Source organism: Podarcis raffonei, chromosome 1 (assembly GCF_027172205.1).
Source record: "Podarcis raffonei isolate rPodRaf1 chromosome 1, rPodRaf1.pri, whole genome shotgun sequence".
In the NCBI taxonomy this organism is placed as follows: Eukaryota; Metazoa; Chordata; class Lepidosauria; order Squamata; family Lacertidae; genus Podarcis; species Podarcis raffonei.
The window spans coordinates 120206672-120220939 of NC_070602.1; the positions used below are offsets into that span (position 1 = coordinate 120206672).

General features: G+C 41.9%; 1 protein-coding gene across 2 annotated transcripts in view; it reads left to right on the forward strand.

Moving 5' to 3' along the window:
* PMS1 (PMS1 homolog 1, mismatch repair system component) overlaps nt 1-11005 on the forward strand; it is a 54330-nt gene extending 43325 nt beyond the window's left edge. For both annotated transcript variants that reach the window (XM_053360290.1, XM_053360298.1), the window contains exons 10-13: nt 614-1072; nt 3167-3297; nt 8162-8313; nt 10343-11005. In XM_053360290.1, coding sequence (XP_053216265.1) covers nt 614-1072; nt 3167-3297; nt 8162-8313; nt 10343-10501 — 901 coding nt within the window. In that variant the 3' untranslated portion in view covers nt 10502-11005. The remainder of the gene's footprint in view (nt 1-613; nt 1073-3166; nt 3298-8161; nt 8314-10342) is intronic.
* Nucleotides 11006-14268: the final 3263 nt, after the last annotated feature.

Here is a 14268-nt window from a genome sequence, read left to right on the forward strand (position 1 = left end):
ACCACAGAGCCTAGGACTTGCCGATCAGAAGGTCGGCGGTTCGAATCCCCGCGACGGGGTGAGCTCCCGTTGCTCAGTCCCTGCTCCTGCCAACCTAGCAGTTCAATAGCACGTCAAAGTGCAAGTAGATAAATAGGTACCGCTCCGGTGGGAAGGTAAACAGCGTTTCCGTGCACTGCTCTGGTTCGCCAAAAGCGGCTTAGTCATGCTGCCCACATGACCCGGAAGTTGTACGCTGGCTCCCTCGGCCAATAAAGCGAGATGAGTGCCGCAACCCCAGAGTCGTCCACGACTGGACCTAATGGTCAGGGGTCCCTTTACCTTTACCTTTACTTGCCGGATTAGTAGCGGTAAACAATACAAACATAAGATCTGTAAAGTAATGTGTTGATAAGCACTACTACAAACAGAACTGGCTGCTGAATATTGGGGTACTTATAAGAGACAATATATTAACTAAGATGATAAAATAGCATGGGAGAATGACATTTATTTTTCTTCCAACAATTAATTTTGAGAGAAAACATATTTTATAGGTGGATATATAATGACTGAAACATTGCTAGTTTTTCATATGTTCCTTCTCTTCCCCCTTCTTCCCCTCTTTGTTAAGATATGAAGAAAAGGCTGAAAGAGACTTGGAGCGATACAACAAGCAGAGCAGAAAAGCTGCAGATCAGAGTATACAAAGATCAACAAGGGAGAGAGAGAGAAAACATAAGTCCAAACTTAAAGACTGTCTAATTAATCAGCAGAAACTTGATAAACTTTTTCATTCTCAAATGGAGGAGAAACCAAATAGTTGCAAAGCCATAAAAATTGTTCAAGTGCCCTTCTCTGTGGATTCATTCAGACATAAACTTCATGTGCTTAAACAGAAAGAGGCTGTTAAGGATGATCCTTGCCTAATTCGTCTTCCGAATTTTCCTGATGCGTGGATAATTGCCTCTGAGAAAAAGATAATGATGTTGAATCCGTACAGAGTGGAAGAAGCCCTTCTGTTTAAAAAACTGCTTGAAAACCATAAACTTCCTATAAAGAAACTGGACAACCCGATTATGTTAACTGATGGGTAAGGTGAAAGCCATTTCAAAAGCAGATCATATAAAATACCACAAGCAAATGACTGGTTTTATTTTACTTTTTATTTTACGACTGTGTAATAAAAGTGATTCCACCTTCCTGCATTCCCTCCCAAATCCAGTATAGACCCAGCTTACATAGTTACAATCTAACAGAGATCCTAAGATCTCCAGCTTCACTTTGCTTGTTCTAAATGTGCCTGTGGCCTATTTTGGACATTACATTCGAAGCTTCCCAAACCGTGGTTTTATTAAGCTCAAAATGCGGCTCAGGCCTGCTTACCAGCTTCTACACTGCCAGCCTGGTCTCTTCCCTGTTATGACTGAAATAGGAAACCGTGGTTTAATACTGTTTCCCTCATCAGGGTCCTTAAAAAGGTAAAGGACCCCTGACAGTTAAGTTCAGTCATGAACGACTCTGGGGTTACGGCGCTCATCTCGCTTTACTGGCTGAGGGAGCTGGTGTTTGTCCGCAGACAGTTTTTTTGGGTCATGTGGCCAGCATGACTAAGCCGCTTCTGGCAAACCAGAGCAGCGCACGGAAACGCCGTTTACCTTCCCCCCGGAGTGGTACCTATTTATGTACTTGCACTTTGACGTGCTTTCGAACTGCTAGGTTGGCAGGAGCAGGGACCAAGCAATGGGAGCTCACCCCGTCACGGGGATTCGAACCGCCGACCTTCCGATTGGCAAGCCCAAGGCTCAGTGGTTTAGACCACAGCGCCACCCGCATCCTTAGTCCGTGGCTTAACCCTGGTTGGTAAATTGACAGCAAACCATGGCCCTGTGTTTCAGACACAATAGGAATCAATGTTGAAGCCAGACGGCAGGGTACTGGACATTAAAGCTTGACATTACAGCTGAATTGGCCCTATGATTGTCGTATGCATTGAGGTATAATTATATTCCAGTATCAAACAAATTCAGTTAAGGAGATTTGATAAGTATAAGATATGTATAGATACCTACAGAGACTACTGGTTCAGACAGCCAGTACAAGACACATGTAGTCCAAGAGTTAGACCAGATTTTATTTACCCTTGAATGCCAAAAGCGCCCTGGTGATTTTTTGAAAGCCTACTACCTATACAAACAAAATATGGCAGTCTTAGTAAATATCAGTGGTGGGGGTATGAAATATGACATCATCATTATGGCCACCATTTTGTGAATCACCTTTTAGCTGTGCTGTGCTTTCTCCAAGGAAAGGCTTGCTGTTGCCTGGTCGCCATAATGTTTTGACTGAGTAGAGGGAACAAGGAAACCTTTGCTTTCCTTGCTTTCTCTGGCATTGTCTGTTCTTGTCTTGAGAGGGGAAAGAGCAGGAAACACTGGATGCCAGAGAGAAAAGAACTGTGCAGTTACTTCCTTTGTTCCTGTGGGCCTTTGCTCTTCGGCCCAACTATATGTGACGGCATTTAACTATTTTTAATATTAGGGGGTGAATTCTAGCAGGATTACTGCATGCGGGGAAGGGAGGTTTCGGCCCTCTCTCCTCAGCTGTAATCCCAATGGAAAAGCCCCACATGTGCTTCAGTTGGCAAAAATAAAAGTATCTCAATGGTTTTCCCTACGTCACTTAACTAGAAAAATTAAGATTGCAACTGCAGTGATGTAAAATGGACAGCGGCTACTGTGGCTCTCTCCTTGTGGGGTAACACAGGACAATGGATAGCTGGGAAGATGTATTCTAACTGTGCATGTGTGTTTGTAGTTGCTGTCTGAGCTGGCATCCCTAGAAATACAGTGGTACCTCGGGTTACATACGCTTCAGGTTAGATACGCTTCAGGTTACAGACTCCGCTAACCCAGAAATATTACCTCGGGTTAAGAACTTTGCTTCAGGATGAGAACAGAAATCGTGCTCCGGTGGTGTGGCAGCAGCAGGAGGCCCCATTAGCTAAAGTGGTGCTTCAGGTTAAGAACAGTTTCAGGTTAAGAACGGACCTCCGGAACGAATTAAGTACTTAACCCGAGGTACCACTGTAAAGCAGTTCTAAAATTTCATCGACGTGTGCTTTGATTGTGGGACACTATTAAAATTTGATTCTGTCTCATAAAAGGGATTAATGATTGATTTTCAGTCTTTTTAGTGATTCGCGTTATAAAGAAGTTCTTTGCAATATGCCCAAGGAAAGCATAAGATTTGATGGGTCATCCTACTTGTCGGATACAAGACTTACAGCAAACGGATTTAAGATAAAGATAATACCAGGTATGGTGTGGCTTCATATTTTGATTTAATTCAGTACCTGTAGCTCTCATTACTTGCCTGCCTCTTTTTCATAGTACTGTATATAACAATACTTGTGTTTCATTACCACATTTGTGTCTAGAAAAAAACAGCCCCTATTATCCACTATGGGCCCCTCCAGACTTCCCTTTTACTGAGCATTCATTATGATTTTTTGCTTATAATGTAATATGCAACCAGTTGTGCCCGCAGAACTGCGAAAATCCTGTAACGTTTCATACCACAAATGTTCTGCCCTGAGCCCACTTTTAAAGAGGAAGAATGGACTCTCTCTCTCTCTTGAAAAGCACATACGAATTGGTGCCGCCTCATAGCTTGACCAATCACAGCTCGCAAGCAGCTCGTAGCTAGGTCAAATCATAGATTTTAAAAAATAGTGTAGACTCACACACCAGCCAGCTTCCATTTTGACTTGAAATGCTCATTTTGGGCTACTCTGAAGTACATAAAGACAAGAAGCGGGCAGGGGGAGCGTTGGCCTGCAATGGCACCCATTAGAGAGGTGCTGGAACTATGCTCTGGCTGAGAAAAAGCACTGATTTTAATTATTATTATTATTATTATTATTATTATTATTATTTTATTTATACCCCGCCCTCCCCAGCCAAGGCTGGGCTCAGGGCGGCTAACAAGCAATAATAAAAACAAGTTGAATGAATACAACTTAAAAACAAGATTAAAATACAACATTAAAATATTAAAATGTACTTAATATTTAAGTACTTAATATTGATTGGATTATTTCCACTGTTCACAGAGGTACACATAGCATGAAGCAGAGTCTTCAAATGTTTGCAAGGACTTGAAGAAATAAATCAACAGGTCTCTTGGGTGACCAGCAACCCTTTTCCTGCTCATTTTCATTCCCTCAAAATCATTTAATTTCTCAGGGTTGTATTCTGTACTATTCCTACTAAGAGTAGACCCGTTGAAATTAATGTGTGACTAATTTAGGACCATTAATTCCAGTGGTTCTACTCTGAAAAGGGCTAGCATTGACTACAACCCTCATTTTCCACAAAATTTTGCCGGCCTCCTTTTAAATTCATCTCTGTAATCCTGCGGATTAGAGAATAGGGAGAAAAGAAGACGTCATGCAGTATGAAGGAGACATGTGACACACCCGAGCTTAGCACATAATTCATGCACTCATTTAGATGTTCAGAGAATATAATGTTACGTTCCCAGTGGCACAAATGTGTTGACATATTTTGCTAGTCTCTAATAAGTAAGGCCCACATAGACCATGTGTGATTAGTTTCCTGTGTAAAAATTTCCTTGCTTGTGAATAAAAGTAATTTCTGTTTGTTTACACATTTAAAGCTTTTTTCTTAATAATAATAATTCTATTATTTATATCCCACCCATCTGGCTGGGTTGCCCCAGACACCTTGGGTAGCTTTCAACACATAATAAAACATGAAACATTAAAAACTTCTTGATACAGGGCTGTCTTCAGGTGTCTTCTAAAATTTGTGTAGTGTTTTTTTAATCACCTTGATATCTGATGGGAGGGCATTCCACAGCCCCTGTCAAGAATGCCCTCTGCCCGATTCCCACTAAGTTCACTTCTCACAGTGAGGGAACCGTCAGGAGGTCCTCAGAGCTGGACCTCAGTGTCTGGGCTGAATGATGGGCGTGGAGACGCTCCTTCAGGTATACAGGTATTTCTTACCTCACAAAGTCAAGAAATGGATTGTACCACTCATAGAATTGTAGAGTTCGAAGGTACCCCAAGGTTCATCTAACCCAGGCATGGCTAAACTTGGCCCTCCAGCTGTTTTGGGACTACAATTTGCACCATCCCTGACCACTGGTCCTGTTAGCTAGGGATGATGGGAGTTGTAGTCCCAAAACAGCTGGAGGGCCAAGTTTGGCCATGCCTGATCTAACCCAACCTCCTGCTATTCAGGTATCTCAACTAGAGCATTCAGGACAGATGGCCATCCAACCTCTGCTTAAAAATCTCCAATGAAGAAGAGACCACCACCTTCCATGACAGTCCGTTCCACTATTGAACTGCTCTTACCCTCACTGCTGTACAATAATATTCAGTTCCCCTCATCTTAGTGTGGTTTTGCCTAGATTGCTAAACTGGTGGAAGAGTGACATTGTCCAGAGTGCAAGCCAGACATTGTCACAAGCCAGGCCTTTGGGCTGTCCTGCTCTTACACCAGACGTGCTGAAGACCTTCTGCTTGTGACTTAGATTAGATTAAAACTCATGTTTTAACAGCCTCTCATTGTTTTAACAGCTAAAGTACAAATAAGATGTTTTGGTCAGTATTGTGGGGAAGTGAGCTTTAATTGCAATATGATGCTAAGCTGGTAATTCGCTAGGTCCAAGCAAAGATTTGCTGTGAGTTTTGAGAAACGCTATAGCTTCATGTGTTACCATTTCAGCCTCATATGTAGAGGACTGCTGACAGATCTGCCGTAACATATGGGCATCTCAAAGGATAGGTCTTTAAAAAGAAAAAGGGTGGGGGAAAGATAGAACCTTGGAACTGTGTCTTGATGAAAAACTAATTCCCTTCAAGAAGAGTGTTTTCCTTTCTTAACCACCCACAAGTCTGGTGAATGCAGGCTGATTTTAAATTCAGTTTATAAATAAGTCTCCAATTAGCACATTCTGTAATCCCAACTACATGTCTTGCTGTAGAAACACAGTTTGTGTTTGATTTAAAACTCTTTAGCTTGACTTCCCAAATGTCTATCCCTGCATCAAAGTTTATAGTTTCTGATCAATACTCTCTTGCATTTCTGGGGAGCGGAACCTGTTTTTGGGTGCCAAGATTTATACCCAGAAAAACAGGATACGGTATAGAGCACAATTTATCTACTGGCGCTTGTCCCACTCCAAGGGGGGAAATTATGTTAACGTATATGCAGTTTTAGGGAGGCGGGTGGCGCTGTGTGTTAAACCACAGAGCCTAGGACTTGCCGATCAGAAGGTTGGCAGTTCGAATCTCCGCGACGGGGTGAGCTCCCGTTGCTCGGTCCCTGCTCCTGCCAACCTAGCAGTTCGAAAGCACGTCAAAGTGCAAGTAGATAAATAGGTACCGCTCCGGCGGGAAGGTAAACGGTGTTTCCGTGCGCTGCTCTGGTTCGCCAGAAGCGGCTTAGTCATGCTGGCCACATGACCTGGAAGCTGTACACCGGCTCCCTCGGCCAATAAAGCGAGATGAGCGCTGAAACCCCAGAGTCGGCCACGACTGGACCCAGCAGTTCGAAAGCACCCTTAAGTGCAAGTAGATAAATAGGTACCGCTTTATAGCGGGAAGGTAAACGGTGTTTCCATGTGCTGTGCTGGTGCTGGCTCGCCAGAGCAGCTTCGTCACGCTGGCCATGTGACCCGGAAGTGTCTGTGGACAGCGCTGGCTCCCGGCCTCTAGAGTTAGATGAGTGCACAACCCTAGAGTCTGTCAAGACTGGCCCGTATGGGCAGGGGTACCTTTACCTTTATGTGATTCTTATCTATATCTATCATCTGTCTATCTGTCTGTCTGTCTGTCTGTCTGTCTATCTACACACACACACACACGTAAAAGGACTGGCATTAAGAGATTGAAGGTTTAATTGTGATCTAAATTTAGCACAGGATCTGGAAGGTTAATAAAGTTCAGTACTTGAGCATTTTGAGAATTAGGGAAGTTTTTAATGCTTGATGTTTGATCGCATTATTACTACTACTATTATTAATATTCTATTGGAAGCTGCCCATAGTGACTGGGGAAACTCAGTCAGATGGGCAGGGTATAAATATGTTGTTGTTGTTGTTCTTGTTGTTGTTTTATTAAGTGATTGATTGATTATGAACCAATGTAGTGCAAGCAGTGTTGACTTGTGCAACTGGGCTTCTTCATTCCAAAATATTTTACTGATATATCTGCAAGATAATTTTTTTAAGATAAAATGTATTCATGTATTTTACACCTTTTAGGCTGCAGAACTGTACAAGCTGTCAAATGTTGAAGGTGCGGTTGGGATTAGGTTTATATGGTAGATGTGTTACTTTAAAAAAAAAAGATAATTGGGACCATTTTGAACATAATGGGATTTATGTTACCTTGAGAACCTATGACTCCTTTATTAGAGAGGTTGGCAAATAAATAAAGCAAAAACCAAATCCATGTTGTTAGCACATTAGACTTTAGAGGCCAAATGCCAGGAGGGGGGATTTTCAAAACAGGCATCAAGCATTCTACAGAAAAGAGCTAGGTACCATATGAAATTATTCTAACATCATTTTTCTCTCATACATATATATATAGGATTAAAGCTTTGTTTCAAACATTGAAACACTAACAAAAATTTAAATAAGCATTTAGCCAGTGCTTTCCAAAGTTGAACTTGAATAAACTGAAGCACTCTCACTGTGCAAGTAACTAATAATGAAATATTTTAAGTTGTGTTTTTCATTTTAAGAAAATTAAAAATGTGTAGCTCTGGGGATCTATAATTGCAACTTTACAGCACAGGCCTTTGGGCTGTCCTGCTCTTACACCAGACGTGCTGAAGACCTTCTGCTTGTGCCTTAGATTAGATTAAAACTCATGTTTTAACAGCCTCTCATTGTTTTAACAGCTAAAGTACAAATAAGATGTTTTGGTCAGTATTGTGGGGAAGTGAGCTTTAATTGCATGTTTACTCAAAAGTAAGTCTCGATGAGCTTAGCCCCTAGCGTGTCTAGGATTGCAGCTGCAACAACAATTTTCAGTGTGAATATTTTGTTGTGTAAATCAAAACAGTATTTAAAACACACTCGGTAACTCCAGGTATCATTGTGTTCAGTTTATTCATTTGTTTACTATTTGGTGTTTCAGCTATGGGAAATCGGCTGGAAATAGAAGGAATGGCAAACTGCCTGCCGTACTATGGGATACCTGATCTGAAAGAAATTCTGAGTGCTGTGGTAGATTGTAATGCAAAAGAAGTTCATGAGTGTCGACCTCTTAAAGTCATGAACTACCTGGAGGTAAGTATTGCTTTATGGTTTGCAAGCTCTTCTTTAGCATGCTGCTTTTAATGCCACTGTCTTATCAAAAGATACAGCTTGATGCTTAAAGCATTGCTACCTAAAGGGAGAAATTAATACCAGAAGCAATCGCAATACAGATCAGGCCTTGGATGACTGCTATTTGCATTACAATAAAAGGTTCCATTGGCACAAATGGGTGCCCTTCTTCCAATGCAGGTAGCAGATTTGGGTTTCCTGATCTGGAACGCACAAGCGGTCAGAGTGTTTAAAGCTCTACTCCTGTGCCCCAGTCCAGATCGCTTTCCTCCACCACCCATCTGGTGGTTGTTGTTTAATCGTGCCCGACTCTTCGTGACCCCATGGACTAGAGCACGCCAGGCACTCCTGTCTTCCACTGCCTCCCGCAGTTTGGCAAGCTCCTGCTGGTAGCTTTGAGAACACTGTCCAACCATCTCGTCCTCTGTCGTCCCCTTCTCCTTGTGCCCTCCATCTTTCCCAACATCAGGGTCTTTTCCAGGGAGTCTTCTCTTCTCATGAGGTGGCCAAAGTCTTGGAGCCTCAGCTTCAGGATCTGTCCTTCCAGTGAGCACTCAGGGCTGATTTCCTTAAGAATGGATAGGTTTGATCTTCTTGCAGTCCACGGGACTCTCAAGAGTCTCCTCCAGCACCACAATTCAAAAGCATCAATTCTTCGGCGATCAGCCTTCTTTATGGTCCAGCTCTCACTTCCATACATCACTACTGGGAAAACCCATCTGGTATCAACTTCTAAAAAGCTATTCATGTAGTTGCTAAGCCAGGAGTGCCCAAACTGTGGTCTGCAAAATGTCTGGATTTGTGGTGGAAGATGGAAGATGGCCCATCAGATACCCATATAGATTTTAAAACTGTGTTTTTAATGGCCATTTTTATTTATTATATATTGCATTTTATTGTTTTACAGTTTGAATCCTGTGGAATTGAAACAGTAAGACAATAAAATGCAACGCGTAAGAAATGAAACAACAAAAATATAGTTAGAAATCGTACGGCCTCTAAAATAGAGCATTGCAATCAGAAAAATCTTTAAGTGGTCATCGAGACACTCAGCAATTTTCAAGTGTTCTGTGGAAGAGAAAGTTTTGGAGCCACTGCCCTGAGCCATTTGAGTCTCCAGAATGTGGAATATATGAGCTAAAGGAAGGGAGGAGAGTGAAGAAAGGTCCCTTTCTTAATTTGAGCCAGCTCATGTATCAAATTCCATTCCAGCCTCTTTCCTTCAATGGCAACTTCTGAGCAGAATAATTTAGCTGCAGTATATCTGTAGGTCACCTATCTGAATCTGTACAGTGGTACCTCGGGTTACATACGCTTCAGGTTACATACGCTTCAGGTTACAGACTCTGCTAATCCAGAAATAGAACCTTGGGTTAAGAACTTTGCTTCAGGATGAGAACAGAAATCATGCTGTGGCGGCGCGGCAGCAGCAGCCGGAAGCCCCATTAGCTAAAGTAGTGCTTCAGGTTAAGAACAGTTTCAGGTTAAGAACAGACCTCCAGAACGAATTAAGTACTTAACCTGAGGTACCACTGTACTTCAATTTATGGCAGGATCTTTTCCACACAGAAAAGTAACCTACTTACACATTGGGATTTGGGAAACTGGACTGCAGGGCAAATTAGTTCTAAAGTAAGCCTCACTGAGCTTGTTACTGAATAACAGCCTGATCTTATTTCTGCAGCAAAAAGGAAAAAAAGAATGTGGTTAAGAATGAGCCACTCCTTAAGCCCTTCTTATGATTGTTAACTGTTGCTTGGGAGCTGCACCACATTTTGTTGGCAAAATTTCTTCTTTCATGGATTAGATTTGGGAAAAACCAAAGATACCTAATTCAGTTGCTTGGCCAAAGAAGATTGGAATATGATTTTCTATGAAAAAGTATAGTAGTAAAAAATGTTCAGTGGAGAAGTTTGCACCCTATATAATTTATTGGATTTTATTGTAGCCTCAGATTAATGTCTAAATGTAAACATTTTTGTTCCCATAGGGAGAAGCAGTAAGACTGTGTCGGCAGCTACCTTTGTATATATCCAAGGAAGATGTACAAGACACCATCCACAAAATGGAGACACAACTTGGAAATCAACATAAAGGCTGTGTTCATGGTCGTCCATTTCTTCATTATTTAACAAATATTCCAGAGTAACTAGCAAGGAAAAACCTCGTCCTGCAGTCACATTTCACACGATTACAAACAAAACTACTTTTTTTGCATAATTTATTAAGAAATTATTTGTAACTGTCTTGTGTTTTGATCTCTAGGAAGTGGAAGATTGCTATTTTTTAAAATGAACATGAGCATTGAATTAATGGTATTGAAATGTGTTTTCGAATAATTCATTGTTTCTAAGAAAATATACTGAAGGACAATCCACGTTCTGAAAGTGTAAGATCAGCTGATGGAAATTGATTTCCAAATAACTATTTTTACATTATTTTTCTACTGGACAAGTTTGTAGTTCATAATAAAAAAGTACAAAAGAAGACCGCTCACAGCAAGAAGAAAATGGAATATAATGTTTAATGCTGATTTGTCTCCATTAAACTAAATGGATACTCAGGGTTGAAGTGTATGGCTCTATTTACAGATGCATTTTCTACAAGTGAACAATATGTGGATACATCCAAATAAAAATTTGTATTTCTCTTGTGTTATTTCATATTCTAATTTCTCAAAATTTATGAGATGGCTATTACTCAAAGCCACTGAAGCATGTGCAGAATCTGCTTCTGCTTGGGGATTGTTTTGCTGAATTAGGAGCTCTACAGATAATATTCAGATGTATATTCAAACATGAAACCTGGGCTGGATCTAGACACACCAAAGAAGTGTTTCAGTTAAACGCATTGTAAACCTTGCATGAGAAACCCGCTTGGCAAAAATGAAACTCCACAGTGCCAACTGTTGTCACCGTGTTGTAATGAATATACGGGACACAGGTGGTTCTGTGGTCTAAACCACTGAGCCTCTTGGACTTGCTGATCAGAAGGTCGGCGGCTTGAATCCCCATGATGGGGTGACCTCCTGTTGCTCTGCCCAAGCTCCTGCCAACCTAGCAGTTCAGAAGCATGCCAGTGCAAGTAGATAAACAGGCAGCGCTGCGGCCGGAAAGTAAATGGTGTTTACATGCGCTCTGGTTTCCATCAACGGGGTTCTGTTGTGCCAGAAGCGATTTAGTCATGCTGGCTACATGACCTGGAAAGCTGTTTGTGGACAAACGCCAGCTTCCTCGGCCTGAAGCTCAACCCCGTAGTCATCTTTCACTGGACTTAACCGTCCAGGGGTCCTTTATTTTTTACCTAATGCATATACAACACATACATCTTTATCTAGCTGAGTCCTTGTTGAGTCTTCACTGGTGTAGCGCTTTGAAAAATTAATCTGTGGACTCTTGCACTCAGCATAAGGTTCACAAGATCCAGTTTTAATATTTCAAATTATAGTAGTGAACTAACATTGCAGCATGTGGCTGTTTTTAAGAAAATACAGCCATCTGAGAAATGCACATTAGCAATCGAAGCAGCTGATTTGTGAACAATGGCAAAGTAGTCATTGCAGTCGATACGTTGCAATAGATTTTTATGTCGCTAATCAGTTCCGCAGTAATCATGAGACACACCAGACATAATCAGATTTCACTGCCTTTTCCATAACTTCAGAATCTGGATATGACATTCTGGGCCACATTTGAAAGATAGGACTTTTGGTTATTGCCACAGGCCAGGCTTGCTTGTGTAGAGGATCTGCAGTGCTCTATGACTTCCCTTTATCTTGACACTATACTTCTGTTGATGCAGCCTAGAATAGCATTAGCTTTTTATTTTATTTTATTTTGCTGCTGCACCACACTGTTGACCAGGCTTCCTCAACTTTGGCCCTCCAGATGTTTTGAGACTACAATTCCCATCATCCTTAACCACTGGTCCTGCTAGCTAGGGATCATGGGAGTTTTAGGCCAAAAACATCTGGAGGGCTGAGGTTGAGGAATCTTGCTGTTGACTCATATTAAGCTTGTCTACGAAGACTCCTAGATCCTTTTCACACATACTACTGGAAGCCAGATGGCCCTATCTTATATTTCATAGAATTGTGGAATTGTAGACTTGGAAGTGACCATGAGGATCATTTAGTTCAACTCCCTGCAATGAATGCATCTTTTGCCCAACATGGGGCTTGAACCCACAACCCTGAGATTAAAAGTTGCATGCTCTACATTTGTGCAGCTGGTTCTTCCTGCCTAAATATGTCCCGCAAGGCAGCGGGTCTGGATTTTTCCTTGGGGGTTTATTTCCGAAGCCGCCTAATGTATGAGTAGAGCTGCAAAGCAGTGGAGGTTTAGGATGCGAGTCTTCCTTCTAGATGAGTGCAAAACAACTACTACTACTTCTGTTTTTGTAATAATGCGAAGTTTCAATGAGCCTGTTGACAAGATCCATTAAAAAAGCAACTGTACCAAAAGGAAATCTTGTGAAAATAAGGATTTGGGGGCAATTTATGGTCCTCCCTCAAAGCGCCAGCAAAGCTGGTGGGGCTTCCCTCTGGCTAAATTCTGCAAACATACAAGGTCACTCAGACCCGCAAGTGTCCCTGTTTTCCAGGGACTGTCCCAGATTTACAGAAATCGTGCCGGTCTCTGATTTGACCCCAGAATGTCCCACTCTTCCTTAAGATGCCCCTATTTTCACTGGAGAAATGTTGGAGGGTATGGAGTTATGTGACTCCAGAGTCAAGGAGATGTAACTATACAGTCTTTAGAAAACACCTGAAGGCAGCCCTGTATAGGGAAGTTTAATGTGTTATTATGTTTTATTTATTTTGGAAGCCACCCAGAGTGGCTGGGGCAACCTAGTCAGATGGGTGGGTTATAAAGATGATGATGATTACGGAATAGGACATCCCTAGTTTTATTGGAGAAATGTTGGATGGTATGGAGTTATGCAAGCTGGAGCCAAGGAGATAAGTAACTATACAACCTGTAGAAGGCAGCCCCATATAGGGAAGTTTTTTGAAAAAAAAAAGTTTAATGTTTTATTCTGTTTTTTATGGTTCCCATATTTCAAAAGTAAAATTCCTGACACCACACGCAAAGTTGTTGAGCTTTTTTAAGGAAACTGCCAAAGTTTTGGGAACAAACCCAAAATTGTTGAGCTTTTTTGGGGATAACTAACCTCCAAATAATGATTTTTAAGCCTTTGGAGCGCTTTCTGCTGGTTTTTTCCATCCATCCAAGTTTTCCCAGACATTTAAGCAAAATTCCTGCCTGACACCCATATTTACACCCCAAAAGCCTACCTCCTTATATATGTTGGAAGCCGCCCAGAGTGGCTGGGGCAACCCAGTCAAACAGATGGGGTATAAATAATAAAATGATGATGTTACCATGGACAATATGGTCAAATACAAAATACGGATTATGCAATAATATGCCATTGAAAATGTTGACAACAGGACCCATGAAGGCGGAGGGGAGTCCTGAGATTCAGTGTAATCTCTAGATATGGAAATGCATTTGGATTGTTACAACTTTATATTTGTAAAATCAAATAAAAATGATTTTAACAAATAATAATAATAAGATGATGATGGAATAGGATGCCCCTATTTTCACGGGATAAATGTTGGAGGATATGCACAGAAGTGTCACCCCCCCCATCCCACCCACACACCGAAGGTCTCTCGCTCTCTCACAGTCCCCCCGCCTCGGTTCCTTCCGTTGTGACTCCAACCGCCATTCCAACGGCCGCAGAACGTTGCCTCCGTTCGAAACGAGCTCGTGGCGCCAGCTTGGCCAGAGAGAGAGCGAGAGAGGCGCGTCGCGGCCTTCCTCATCCCCTCACCATCCTCCTCCTCTCTCCTCTCCCGGCGGGGGAAAAAAACCCTCTCCCCGTCCCCCAAAAAATACTTCAAGGAAC